Genomic DNA, 14,905 nt, shown 5'->3' with positions numbered 1-14,905 from the left:
ATTGAATATAGAAATATTATCGATGTATCCCTTTTGTGCAAATTATCCACATCCATAAGGGCCCAAAAAATCTAGCCCATTATATACATATTACCTCATGGAGTTATGAGTACACAAATATTTTTATGTAATTATTCAACAATTTATGTTAATTTTAATAAATATTAAATTTGAATCGATAAGTTCATAATTTTAAAAATATAATGAATTCAGTATATAAATTTCATGTCATTAAATTTATGTAGCAGTAAGAAAGACGGCCAGTATTGCAGGCACATTAATTTGCTATGCAACATGCATGTGTCTTGCTAGGGGCGGACCTTAGTTATCGTTAGTTCGTGTCTTGCTAGAGGCGGACCTTAGTTATCGTTAGTTCGAACTCGATCGATAAAATTTAAATTTTGAATATTTATTTTTCTTTGAATATTAGTCTTATGAATGATATACAGAAGTGGATTCATAATTGAAACATAATAAAATCGACTTTCAAAATCTTTTAATTGAACAAATTAATCTTTTTGAATTATGAGATATAAAAATTAATATTTGTTAAAATTATAGTAGCTTTAACATAAAATTATTTAAGTTGTATGGATAATGTTGATTTCAATTCTTACAACTTTTTAATTTTAATTTTACATGTTTAAAATCGTAAGATTAAAGAGCATTTTGATACATTCTGTACATCTTTAATGTATCACAAAATTCATTTTTTTTTACTTTCTCAAACTTCGTGTCGAGTCATAACTAGACAAACAAATTAAAACGGAGAAAATATAACCTAACAAACAAAAGAAATTACAAATATTTTGATAAGATTTCTCGTGAATTAATTTAGATTATATATTTAGCTAAACCAATCTAACATATTAAATTGAGCGGATCAAAATTGACTGAATTAAAAAACAAGTGAATTAATGCCTTCTTCTTCTATGATCGATCAATATAAACATCAACAACTACGAATTGGATCAGTTTCTTCTCAACTTCACTAGAATGACGTGAAATTATATTAGTTGGATTATAAAGTGGATATCAAATATCTCACAGCGGGAGCAACTTGTCTAGTCTTGTGGTGCACTCATTCCCATTATGATAATGAAACGACCCCCAACTTGAATCAAGATCAAGACTCCTTACAACTCGCACCAATCACGGCACTGAACTGGCAAAGATTGATTGAAAAAGCAGGCCTAGTGACCCTCTCCCCCCTAACCACATATCTTCTCGTGTTCATAGCTCGATTGGAGGTTAAGACTGTGGTCCGTAAAACTCATGTATATTAAATTGGGCCAACTAAAAAATATCCGACCCATTTAGAAAAAGCCCATTTAATGTGACCATCTGTTCCTTCCAAATTTGCTCAGTTTGTAGAATCTTGGTTTTCTTCCCCCTTTTGGCCCCTTCCCTCTCTCTCTCTCCTTCTCTTTCTTCCCTGGATCTTCAACCCACCCAATCTCTCCAAAAATCATTAAAAAATCGAAACAATCCTTTGATTTCTGTGTTTCTTCAACACATTTTTCTCAAAATTACTCTTTTTAACCTTTTTTTTTGGATTGATCTGGTTAGAAACGAGTCTGATTTGATCACATCGTGAGAGATTGATAAAGGGGGAAGATCCATTCGTCATATAAAAAAGTGGGTATGTGTCAAAATTGTTTCTTTTTATTGATTTTTTTGTAGTTACATTATGCTGGTTTATAAGCTTGTTATGGTGAAAACTGAAAATAATTTCCTTTTTGTGCTGGAACTTGTAAAAAATCTCATGAAAAGGAAAGATTGAAACTTTTTTTTGTTGTTGATTTGGGAGCATTATGAAAATGGTGGAAATTAAGGGGTCGTTTGGTAGCTGGTTAGAATTACGTAGGTATTAGTTATTCCATATTTTATTTATCCATATAAGGTAATACATTAATTCGGTCATAATTCATACATGTATTAGTTATTCATGTTTCTAAATTGCAAAACAAACTAGTTAATATTACATGAATAAGTTACTTCTTTACTAGCTACCAAACAATCCGTAATTGTACTTAGTGTAGCACGTGTCTTTTCGATCTTTAATGGGTAAATGTCAAATAATAATGTCATTTCTCATTGTGATTATGTCTGGTAGATATATTTGTTTATGTTGGTACTAAAATACTGTTTTGAGATGTCAGATAAAAAACTGTTTACTTTTGGGATTGTGTGGTGTCCATGTACAATGTTGAGTCTTTCCAATTGCCATTATGAGATAAGGGGCAATTATTATCAGTTAGGATAAGTTTACCAACACATTATGTGTGGCATGATAATATAAAGGATTACATACTAACCTGACATTTTCAAAGTCTACTTGCTAAAAATCTTTGTTTATCTGACCTCATTAACTTTGTTGTAGATGTCTATGCAAGTGCAACTTATTATTGAAATTATCAACTCTGTGGGTCCCGTATAGGAAATTGTTTCACCTGTTAATAGTTAGTCTTTGTGACTAGCGATCAAGGGTGTGGTTTAGCTGGTTAATAAAATTGGAATGGACCATGTTGAGATCGGTGTTTAAATCCAACTTATGCAAAAAAAAAAATATGTTAGGTGATTTCTTCCCATATCTCTAAGCTTTGGTAGATAGAATTAGCTGATACTTGTAATAACGGGAAGGTAAGGGTATGTGGCAGATTAGTCAAGTTGCACACAAGTTGACTTGGATTAAAAAACTACATGGTCTTTGTGATCCATCTCGTAAATTGATTTTTGCCTTCAGGTCACCAGAATGTCCGTCAAATTTATAGCCTTTATTGAGTGAAGTCAATAGAATGCAAAGCATTGTAGAATGCCTACTTTCCCTTGGATCAATTTCCTTTCTTTGTCAACGTAATTTATATGTCGATAGTGATTGTTTCGTATTCATCAATGTTGGGGTTTTCTGATAGTGTATTTTGTGGATGAGGTGTATGCAGCTACCTTGAATAAGGCTTTTTATACTATCTGTTTGCTATTTCTGAAGGTTGTATTTGTATATTTTATTGACTTGAAAAAGTTGTATCCATCATAGAATCTAAACTAGGGCAATCAACATCTAGTGACCAGGTTCTAATTTTCAGGCGTGAGGAAAAGAAAAACTACAATATCACTGTACAATACTTGTCAAAAACTAATAACACAGTGCAATACTGCACTTGAATGTTAAGTATTAATTATAGGTCAAAGTTAGATCTTAGACTTCTTGCAAGACTAGCGAGAGAGCACTTTGTGAACTGGGCAAGTCGTTTTTTCAAGGTACAGGTGTCATCATTAAGTACATTGTAGGGATTAAATCTGGCTTAACGGATATTTCCACTGGTCAATATTTTGTTATATTACAAATGTTTAGGCAAATATTCTTGATTTTTCATAGACGATGTTTTAACTATATCAGTGAAATTGGAATAATTTGTTTGCTTCAACCTATGGGCATTATATGTTCTTCTGGTGTCATCAGATCTTGTATGCCCTGTATGTTGTTAAAAGTCCTTACTGCATGATAACTTTATCAATTTGGTGTGCAGTTTTATCCCTTTCTATTGAATGCTACACACTTAGCTTCCCGTTTCAAGTATTCATTTCCGTTTTTGAGAGGCAGCCTCCTTGGCTCCTCCCCTTCCCTACAGCTGGAGAGCAAGAGGAAATATTAATCTTCTTCTGTTGACACTTCCCTTTCTGTTATATGTATCTTTCTCATGTAAACTATATCTATCAATGGTTTCTGACAGTTAGCAAACTTTTTGAGCATCACTGTTTAATGGTGATTGTTTTTTTTTATTAATGGTCATTGTTTGTAGTCCACACATATTACTATTTCCTTGAGAATTATATCCCATCTCTCTCTCAAATTCCACCCTTTCCCCTCTTCATTCAGACCCCCTTATCCTTAAGAAGCGGGAAAAGAGAAAAGAAGAAAAAGTCAATGCAGATGGTGTGACTTGGTTTTGAATTAATGGAATATTTTGGAGATAACAATTTTTGGTTTCTTATTTTATGTCAACATCCAGAAATGAATATTCTGCAAGCACAATTTTGTGTAAAGTCTTATAGTAGTACTTCCCCTTCATTTTTCTTTTAGGTTTGCATTTAAAAGGTCTGCAAAAGAAGCAAGGGAAGTGGGACGTGGCAAGGACGGGGCACTAGATGAGCAACAGCTGATTAGTCTTGTATAATTTCCTTTCCCTTACCTATGCTAATTAGACTATATCCTATTGAAGAATCTTGCAGAAGAATGACACATTGTTTTATGGGAAAGCTAAGTGTAGACTGTGGATGCTTTGCTGATGTTTCAAGTTTCTATCTTTTTTCTTCTTATGCAGGTACGTATTTATAAGCTGTCCGTTAGAGGGCTGAATAAAATAGGAAAGAGTTACCCAGTGGTGCAGCGGCTGGAAGAAGTTTAGTACAGGGTTAATAGAAAATCCTTATTCTAAATTACCTTGTCTTTCTTCTCTTCTTAAACCAATTCCTAAGCGGAAGTGTTTTGTCTTACATATGCTTGTATTGCCTTGCAAGTTTCCTTGAGGGCCTTCTGCCTATTTGTGCTTTAAATTTCTTGTTTCTGGTGTTTAGCTACAAAATAAGCAAATATGATGTTCTAGCTTTGCCATTTTACACATAGAAGATGGCGTTTCGTTCTGAGGAAGCACAAACGGAGGATTACCTTTTCAAGATTGTTTTGATTGGTGATTCAGCTGTTGGGAAATCAAATTTGCTTGCTAGATTTGCTCGTGATGAATTCTATCCCAACTCAAAATCAACAATAGGAGTAGAGTTCCAGACCCAAAAGCTGGACATAAATGGGAAGGAGGTCAAAGCGCAGATATGGGACACAGCAGGCCAAGAACGGTTTAGGGCAGTAACTTCTGCATATTACAGAGGTGCAGTTGGAGCTCTTCTGGTTTATGATATTAGTAGACGGCTAACTTTTGAAAATATTGGTCGATGGCTTAATGAACTTCAGAGTAAGTTTTATTTGAGTTATTTCCATGTCGATATGTTGTGCAGTTTGTTTATTTTGCTGATCTTCTTTATTTGTGTGGACAGCGCATTCTGACATGAACGTGGTCACGATACTCGTTGGAAATAAATCCGATCTCAAAGATGCGAGGGAGGTGACAACAGCTGAAGGCAAATCCTTAGCAGAGGCACAAGGTCTATTCTTTATAGAAACATCAGCTTTGGATTCTTCAAATGTAGCTGTAGCTTTTCAAACAGTTGTTAAAGAGATCTATAATATCTTGAGCCGGAAAGTCATGCAATCGCAAGAACTTCAAAAAAAGGATTCCGGGCGTCTGGCAAATGGTAAAACTGTGGTTTTGCAGGCAGACGAAAACCAAGAAACAGAGACACAAGCGAAAAAAGGTTGGTGCTGTTCATCATAATGCTTGTTAACAACATCTTCTGGCCCTGTTGTAATTCATTATCTGTTGTTGCTTTTGAAATATTATGGGGGGAAAACAAACAAGTTAGATTGATTTCTGTGCTATGGGAAAACAAACTTCCATTAGAAAAAAAAAAATGTAAATTTTTCCAAGTGGAGAAGAACCTTTTTTTGAGCTGTCAGCTTTTTGTATAATGCACTGCTACAGCTTCTTCTCTTTTATCTGTGCTTTCAAATTTTATGCTTATTCTCTAATTTTATGTGCCAAAATCAGGCTCTTCGCTCGAACAGAAGAGCCTGGTTTTTTATTATAAGTATTAGTAAAGCGTTAGCGCCCTACCTATATACTAGGGCTTTGAATTCACTTGCTCATGAACTCGTGAAGCTACGAGGGGGTGCTGAGGGCAACTTCTCATATTTAGAATCTTTATATTGTATTCTCCGTTTACTATTCTTTTGTACTTTCATCATGTGATAGGTCAGTAGTGTTATATCCAAGGAATTTTTTTTACTATTATTGTTAAGCAATTCTCTAAGGATTAAACTTCAAAACCTCTCCAAAAAAGGGAAGAAAAAAACAATAAATTCTGGTCCATATTCTGATGTTGAAACTTAGCAATATAATATTTTATTTGCTTTCATTCAAAAATATGTCATACATTCAATGAATTTCCCTGTCATTTGTCAACTGATTTGATTTGTCACCCCCACCTTATGGTCCTATAATATTCTTTTATTTGATATCAGAATTCGTTTTCTCTATATTCAGAGTTTAAATTTGAGACATCTGATTAAGAGTGAAGGAATTTATTCACTCCATCGTACCTTCTGATGATTAATAACACGCGCTTGATTTTAAGTCCTTAGAGGAACTATATTAATGCCCTATAGTATTCATCTATCTTCTTTTCCCCCAAATATATTATAGTATTTGAGAGTTAGAAATATTTCCTTGTTTATTAGAAACAAGGTTTAAAATTATATAGCAGCTGCTTAGAATGTTTTTATTTAGTATAATAGTGGCTCGAGATAAATTTAAATGGTGATACATGATCAATAAGAATTTATATATCCGATTTTAACTTGTTTGCGACTAAGACCCAACTATTATTTCAGTATAGTTATTTTCACTTCTCCGACTAAGATTTTCAACATATCCTTTCACGATTTTTTGAATATAAAATAATAAATAAAAATATAGAAGTTAGTATCTTTTATGCACTTTATGATTTAAAATATATTTTAATAATTGAAAAGGAAATAAATAAAAAGGAAAATTAGCAAACTAGTCAAAAAACCTAACTTAATTAGTAAAAACCTCCCTACTTTATAAATATTAGTAAAAATGTCAAAATGTCATTATTTTAAAAAAAATTGTGTATCCTAATTTACTTCCTATTTTATTTCACCTTAATTACACATTTTCCATTTAATCCTCTATCATATGTTTAAAATAAAGGGAATATTTTCTCTCTCATATTTTCATCTTCATCTTCTATTTTTTGCAACATATTTTCATCTTCCAATTCTTCTCCATTTCAAAACACGCCTCTCTCTCTTCCTTCTTTTTTGTTTTTATTTTTCCAGAAATTGAAAAATATATTTTATAAAGATATTCACACAATCCCTTTTATTAAGGTATGCATCCTTATCCGTTTTTTAAGATTTGTTTTATGATTTTATTTTTGTTTAAATCGTTCAAAATTGTTGTATGTAGTCGAAATCACGTTTAGGGTTTGATAAACTCTAAATCACTCTCCAATGGTAGAATCTAAGAGAATTACTAGAGGTATCCAACTTAATCAACAATTTTCTATTTTTCAATATCACAATTTTCTACTTAGAACAAAAATGACGACAATTTTGTATTTTAATTTGCTTATTTTGTATTTCAATATCACTTTATATACAAACAAATTCTACTTTTTTTTTTATTTTGTATTCATCATAATGGTATACCAACAAAAGTCACATTTGTATTTCAATTGAAGTGAGTATTTATTGTGCTCATTTTGTATTTCAATCTCAATTTTTAATGACAACAAGTCTGAATTTGTTTTTTATTATGTTTTCATCATAATTGTATACCAACAACTTTTATATTTTATGTGCTCACTTTACCATTCAAATTAAAATTGAATATCAAATTGTGATGCGTATTTTACTGTGATCATTTTGTATTTAACGCTCACATTGTATTTAGAAAAGTATGTATTTTTTTTGTGTTCATCACAATGACATACCAACAAAGTCAATTTTGTATTCAATTGATGTGAGTATTTATTGTGCTCATTTCGTATTTCAATGACAACAAGTCTGTATTTCTTTTTATTATGTTTTAATCATAATTGTATATCAACAACTTTTGTATTTTATGTGCTCACTTTACCATTCAAATTAAAATTGGTATTTTACTTTCATAGTGAAAACTAAAAATTGTATCCCAGTGATCAAAATTGTATTAATTAACTACCAAATATATTTTTCTTTTATTCGTATTACAAAAATATTACTCATTGTATCACAATATAATCTAATCATTACATATTAATACGATTAAAGAAAGATACAAGATTCTGGAAAAAGAATAGCATACATAATGAAAATAATACAATCTGTTGAGGAATGATACAATATTCTAAAAAAAATACAAATTGACTGTGAAAGAAATAGGATGCATCTATGTTTAAGAAATACAAATCAATTTGACATACCTACTGGAATGACTACAAACTAAAAAAAATACAAATGTTCTTAATAAAAAATATAAAATGTTGAAGTAAAAGAAAAACAATTGACAAACAAAAATTAATATGAATACAATTTGGTAACCTTCTTCTCCATTCTCTCTTTCTTTGCAACCTTCTTCTCCGATTCTCTCTTTTCTTCTTCTTCTTCGTTTGATATATTTCTTTTTTTCAATTTCTTGTTCACAAAATCCAAACTTGATTCCGTATTCACTTGTGCATTAGTAAAACGTTGTCTCGTCATCCAAAAAGAAATATGCACGTTATTAGGATCACAATCTGCAAGCTTTGATTGTGAAACTTTTTTATACTATGTTTTGTGATTTTTTTCCAATTATTATTATGTAAGCGTATATATTCTCTAGTTAGTAAGATCTTAGTCTAAAAAGATTTGATTGGTTATTATTATCTCATGAATTTCGAAATACATGTTTGTGCTTAGTGATTCTATACTTCTTGTTGAGTTTGTGTGATTCCACTAAGCTTTTATGATTTCTGAGTTTTAATATGCCTTAATTGCATAATTTTTCTTGGATCTTTCTTTATCCTTAAATAGCTTTTGAAATTTCACATAATTTTAGAGGAGTTAGATCATTACGAAAGTCGGTTTTGGCTCTAAAATCTGATCCATTGAAGCCGTGGTTGGATATAAAAAAAACGTGATTTAATTGAATTCATTTCAACATAAATTGAGTATTATCAATGAAAATTTAAAAATCAATACTAGAAATTTGATGAACAAGTGGGATGAGTTCTCTGTAAAAAAAATTTGAATTTGTATTTAGTTTTGAATTTTTGTAACTAACAGACTTTTAAGCAATTGTTCCTTTTTAAAAAAAATTTCTCCCCTAAATTTCTCCTTTGTGTTATTTAACAATTGTATTCTTTAAATTAAAACAAATAATAAAAACTTAAATAAGATACGTAATAAACTAAAATTTTGACATTTTTACTAAATATTGAAAGTATTGACAATGAATCCTATTAAATGTTAAAATATTGACATTCTGAAAAATTTCCCTGTTTTCCTTTTGGAGCCACGAAATAAGGATAAGAATATATATTTGACCACACATTTTAGGGAATTTCTAAACTTTATTTTCCCTTTACAAAAATTGACATAAAACGACATAAAGAAAGGTAATGTTACTGATATATACCATTCGATCAACTAGTTTAATTGTCAAACAACACACAATATATATACACCATTAAATATATACATGTTGTGTATAATATATGTTGATTTAGTATGAAGTATATATAATTTCAAAATATTTTGTAAAATTAGATGATCAAATGATTCAGACACATAATTATCTCGAGAAAAAACATGGTATACACAATCACAAGATGCCCATTACGTAGTGTCAATTTGCTTATAATTCGTTAGTGGGCCACCTAGCCCATGGACCGCTGACCAAATATCGTGGGATCCACTCTTTATCCACATATCTTCATGGGCCTCTAACATTTTTGGCCTTTATTTATTTATTTTATTTTATTCAAAAAATTTACGAGTATTTTATTTGGACATCTATTTACTTTGTATTTGGGTTTCTCAAAATTTATCCACATTTTTCTACTTCGAAACAATTTTACACATACAATGTCTGTAATGTATGAAGATCAGACAAATATGATTGAACTTCAACTATATGAAATTTTATAACTTGCATATTTAAAATTGTTCCAAAAATGTGAACATAAGATGATGGTCCCATAATTGGGTATTTATGCGAAATTCCTAAGTTTCAATGAATTTGAGGTCAAATATTACGTAGATCATCGCTAATCTAATACTTTCTTTGTATCAATTTATGTGATACCATTTAACTTAATATGAAGTTCAAGAAAAAACAAGAATTTTGAAATTTGTAATCCAAAACACTCTACCATTTCAGTGGCTATAAATCATTTTATTAAGGATAAGGAAAGAATTTTTAAGTCACAATAGTTTTCAATTATAGAAATGTGATAATCTTTTCGGACGGAGTAAAAAAAAAACATGTCATATAAATTGGAGAGAGAGAGAGTAGTTATTATCTCAAAAAGTAGTATTTCTTTTTATTCTATTTTTTCCTCGACAAACAAAGCAACTTTCTGAAATAATAACTATTCGTTGAATGACCATCCGAAAAATGAACCATAAAACAAGACTTGACATATACAATGAATAAACACATGAGGGATGGTTATGCATGAATTGTTGACTTCAATGATAGAGTAAGACCTTTCTATATCTCTCTAACAATATTTCGTTATAATGGTCGAGTATTTTTCTGAAACCTATTATGTTACATTACATGTTTGCTATAGCAGCAAAAAAAATATTTGAATAAACGACGTTATTATAGTCAAACCTCTATGTGGACAAACAACTAGGGGTGTACAAGAAGTATGTGGAATAAAAATGAGATCATAAGAGAAATAGTTCTAAAAATATCATTTAAGAGCATAGATAGAAAGCATTTGTCACACAAGTTTTCTACACTAAATAAGCTGAAAAATTGAGATAAATTTCAACAACAACCAGCAAGTTTGCTGGAGCATTACAGTATGAAAACAAAGAAAAGAATAAAGAAGAAAAGAATCCGATGAAGGAACGAACAATCTGGTTTTACGTTGCATTGTTTTCATCAGATAATGTAATGGAACAATTATCTCGTAAGTATATTCCGCTATCCAATTTTACATCTCAACCATATGCAAGGGACAAGGAAAAAAGGCGAAGAAAATGAAAAGTTCTATACTAAACAATCTACGTTCAAACCTTACACGACAAGTCCCTTTCTTTTGTAAACGTCGATTGGGAGAAGTTCTTTCTATAGCAGGTACTGAATTAGCTCTAAGTGAATGTACCTCTAGACTGAAGTATTTCTTCAAACAGAATACGAGTAGTAATCCACATCCACAACTTTGGCTCAAGCTGTATTTTCCACCTATCAAGCTTCCATACGATAAATCTTCCTAGGCAGCAATTCCTGAATCACAAATCACGAGCATATGTAAGTAACTGTTATGCAAATGAAACAAAGCAAGAAACAAAATCATCGTTGTGTGTTCTTTGGTTCTAGCTTAGTTCATGGTATGTCATTACCAAATTGCAGCTCAGATTAGGATTGCCAAAACCAACTTGAGCCCATGAATGGTTAAGAACGTGAGTAAGCTCGGGTTAGCTTGTCCGGGTGAATGCAGGAGAAATGCAAGGTAAGGCTGCACCCGATAGACCCTTAATGCCCATACCCCGCGCATAGGGGGAGCTTAGTGCACATGGCTGCCCTTTTTTCAGTAGGAGCAATGATGTGTGAGTTTTGTGGCAGACCGTTTAGTGCATGCATCAGAAAGACATCATGAAAATTAACTAAAAGTAACAAATGAGGAGTTTCTTACCTTTATTTGATCTATTTGCAACACTATAGCCACCAACATAACCAAGTGACTCTGCGTTCCCAAGTCCATAACCAAAGGATGCAGAGTCATCTAGTTCTGGAGATGCTGAACGCCAGGCTGAGTCCTCATAGAACGAAGCACCTACAGTATTACCATACAAGTTCCCAAAAGCTCCAGCAGGAATGTCTTTTGCTGAGGAATAAGGTGATGTATTGACAGCATTGCTTCCTGAGTTTCGTCCATACCCTGTCCCAACTGCTTCGCCACTGTTAGCAATGTTGCCACTTCCAAAAGAACCATTTCCTCCACCTTGACCCGAAATTGAAGAGGAACCCCAGATTGTTCCGAGACCCCCCAACGTACCGTATCCCGCAGCCCCACTTCCAGAACCAACAAAATCAGTAGAGTTGGCAGAATTTGTTCCATAATTAAGACTCTCATTGTCCCACAGGTTCCATCCTACTGAATTCAACATTGAACTGCTTGCAACCCTTCCAGGGGCAAACCCGACAGGACCACTGAACCTGTTTGAATTCCCATTGTATAAGGAATTGAATCCACGTCCATAATTAGAACCAAAAGTTCCATTTCCACCATAGTTTAGGTTCAATGTGGAGTCTATGCCTGTTGGTAAGTTAAAGTCAGCAGGATTAAAGGATGAATATCCATTTCGACCAGCAGTAAGAGGACTGTATCTACCTTCCATTCTCATTCCGTAATTTCCAATCGAGCTTGGAACGTAACCTTGGGTATATGCATTAAGCAAATTGTTAACCCTGTTAAGACCATAGTTCTGTCCATTAAATGGGCTTCGGGCTGGACTAGGTGACAGCTCTTTGGGTACTGCACGCTTAACCTCAACCAATTTACCGTTAAGTTCATGAAATGTTTTGTATAGAACTTTATCAACTGCCTCTTCTGAGTCAAAAGTGATAAATCCAAATCCTCTAGGCCTTTGTGTGTTGTGATCATACATCACTACAACATCTGTGATTGTCCCAAATTGATCAAAGTAATTCTTGAAGTCACTCTCGGTGACTGAGGATGCCAAACCTCCAACAAAAATCTTTTTAGTGCGAGCTGGACCTGGAGAACCCTGCATACTACCATTGTTTCTGGTAATGTGTTGATCATCTCTCGGAACAGCCTTCTTTGCCTCTACCTGGAGATCAAAGGGAAACAGTAAAAATGTTTACATTCGTTTCCCATAACAGCTAGCAAGTGCAGAAGCTCATTCTTATAACACAGTTTCATTAACTTACTACAAATACAAGTTTTTTTGGTAATTAATAAGAATCCATGAAGATTGAAAAAGGGTCATAGCTAAAATCCTACAACTAAATCTGCTTGCTTGCATTAGCCGTGCTTCTTGTCTACATCTCCATGTACTATTTCAAAGATTAACTTATTTCCATCATTTCATTTCATGCAGCATTTGATAGTTTGAACTGTCGATTCAGTTCAGCTCATCTCAAGCTAGTCAACTTAACCAATTCAATTTAAAACATATAGAACCAATCACATTAACTGTGGTAATATTAAACACTGATCAAATTGAATCAATCAAAGGGGAGACTCGGAGCAACAGTAAAGTTGCCTCTATGTGACATATAAGTCATGGGTTTGAGCCGTGGAGGCAGCCATAAAAATGCTTGCATTTGGGTGCATCACATCCTTGGAGTCTGCTAAAGCGGAATGCTTTATGCACCGGGCTGCCCTATTAGATTGAATCATCAATTTCTTCATTGGCAGTGCTGTTATGTCATTGTTCATGAACTAATAACAGTTTGCCAATAACACGAATCATAATCATCGGAAAACATCACAAGTAAAATTTGAAAAGTTAAGACTAAATTATATCATCATAACCATTCTTTTCTGACAAACCATCTGAGAGCCTTCATCATAAATCGTTCAACAGTTTCAGTATCAATAAATCCAAATGAACAAAGTACAGAATATACTCCAGATATTAGGCACATGTAACTTACAGTTCTACCATCAATTATGTGTTTTTCCTTCACAACTCTTTCGGCAACAGAAGGGTCTGCAAAAACAACAAAACCAAAACCACGAGCACGACCAGTGATCCGATCTTTCATGATCACAGCTTCAATCACATCACCAAAAGCTTGGAAATATTCTTTGAGACGATCTTCATTAGTGTCCCAAGAAATTCCACCAACAAACAATTTTCCAGGCTCCATTTCCATTCTACACATCAAAAGGTACCACCACTCATAATCATTAAAATGAAACTAAACATAATCATATCAATAGATCAATACTCCAAAGTGTTAAAACAACTCTTTTCAAACCGAAATCGGATCACTAACTTCACAAAGTAAAAAGCATAACAAAAGATCTCAACAACAAACTTACAATTGGATAATTCAAGTTCAACTATTCTAACAACCTTATCAATCAAGAATCCATTACTTTACCCCCATCAATACAACAATTCAATATGAAACATCAAAATGCAGATTAAGTAAACATCAAAAAGAAAACTGCATCTAAACAACAGATTCCAATACAACAATAGATCATCTGATCTTCAACAGATCAAAGATCAACACATCCAAAAGTAACAAAGATCAAAACTTTTCAACAAAACATGAACAATAAACCAAGAATCAACAGACCCACAATCCAGAATTCTCTACAAAGTCATAAAGATCAAAACTTTATAACATAAAACATGAAACTATACAGTATAGAACCATAAATCAACACACCCACAAGCCAAAATCCTCAAATAAAGTCAAAAAGATTAAAACTTTAAACATAAAACATGAATCAAAGATTGAATTTTTACCAATAGATGATGAAGAAGGCTACAAGAAGAGAAATGGGTGTAATTCAAGATCGATTAGAGAGGCATATATAGAAAGAGGGGCTTGAAAGGCCCTCTCTTTTTCCTCTCTAAACGTTCTAAATTCACCAAAACACAAAAATGGAGTTTTTATTTTTAGCAAAAGAGAGCGAGAGAGGAAGAAGAAGGAAGGAGAGGAAAAAGGTAAGAGAGAAAAGAGAGTGTGGTGTAAGAAAGATTGATTTACATCTGAAATGGCTAACACTCTCTATATATATTTATATATATATATTTTTTGTATATATATTTTTTTGTATAATATATTGTGAGAGAGAGAGCTCTTTGGCTATCCTCTCTCCTGTGTGTGAGAGAAAATGTAGAGACAATGGAAGATGATGATGACTTTTATATTGTTTTATATAAATAGATTCTTGAATTTAGAAATGATTTTTTCCTTAAATGACATCCTTAATTAGAGATTTCAAATTTGAGTTTTGAGTATGAAAAGAATCACGTTGGGAGTGCCACCCCCAAATTGGCTCATGTAATGCATGAGTTCGA

The 14,905-nt window shown here is 32.6% G+C and overlaps 2 protein-coding genes across 5 annotated transcripts; one reads left to right on the top strand and one right to left on the bottom strand.

Moving 5' to 3' along the window:
* The first annotated feature begins 1,366 nt into the window (after positions 1-1,366).
* LOC102592472 (ras-related protein RABA5a) lies at positions 1,367-5,644 on the top strand. Of its 4 annotated transcripts, none has more exons than XM_006352283.2 (4): positions 1,367-1,638; positions 4,085-4,172; positions 4,326-4,970; positions 5,053-5,644. In XM_006352283.2, the coding sequence occupies exons 3-4, from the start codon at positions 4,631-4,633 to the stop codon at positions 5,388-5,390; spliced, it is 678 nt and encodes a 225-aa protein (XP_006352345.1). In that variant the 5' UTR covers positions 1,367-1,638; positions 4,085-4,172; positions 4,326-4,630; the 3' UTR covers positions 5,391-5,644. The 4 variants fall into 4 exon arrangements, with proteins under 4 accessions (XP_006352345.1, XP_006352344.1, XP_015166394.1 ...); XM_006352282.2 differs by having other exon boundaries at positions 1,367-1,642; XM_015310908.1 differs by having other exon boundaries at positions 1,367-1,642; positions 4,085-4,970.
* A 4,992-nt stretch (positions 5,645-10,636) lies between these two features.
* LOC102592136 (heterogeneous nuclear ribonucleoprotein 1) lies at positions 10,637-14,679 on the bottom strand. Its single transcript, XM_006352281.2, has 4 exons — positions 14,348-14,679; positions 13,521-13,743; positions 11,530-12,691; positions 10,637-11,120 (listed from the first exon to the last, which is right to left on the bottom strand). The coding sequence occupies exons 2-4, from the start codon at positions 13,740-13,742 to the stop codon at positions 11,107-11,109; spliced, it is 1,398 nt and encodes a 465-aa protein (XP_006352343.1). The 5' UTR covers position 13,743; positions 14,348-14,679; the 3' UTR covers positions 10,637-11,106.
* Between the last annotated feature and the right edge of the window lie 226 nt (positions 14,680-14,905).

This window comes from Solanum tuberosum, unplaced genomic scaffold (genome assembly GCF_000226075.1).
Source record: "Solanum tuberosum cultivar DM 1-3 516 R44 unplaced genomic scaffold, SolTub_3.0 scf00148, whole genome shotgun sequence".
In the NCBI taxonomy this organism is placed as follows: Eukaryota; Viridiplantae; Streptophyta; class Magnoliopsida; order Solanales; family Solanaceae; genus Solanum; species Solanum tuberosum.
This window is presented reverse-complemented; position numbering and strand designations above follow the sequence as displayed.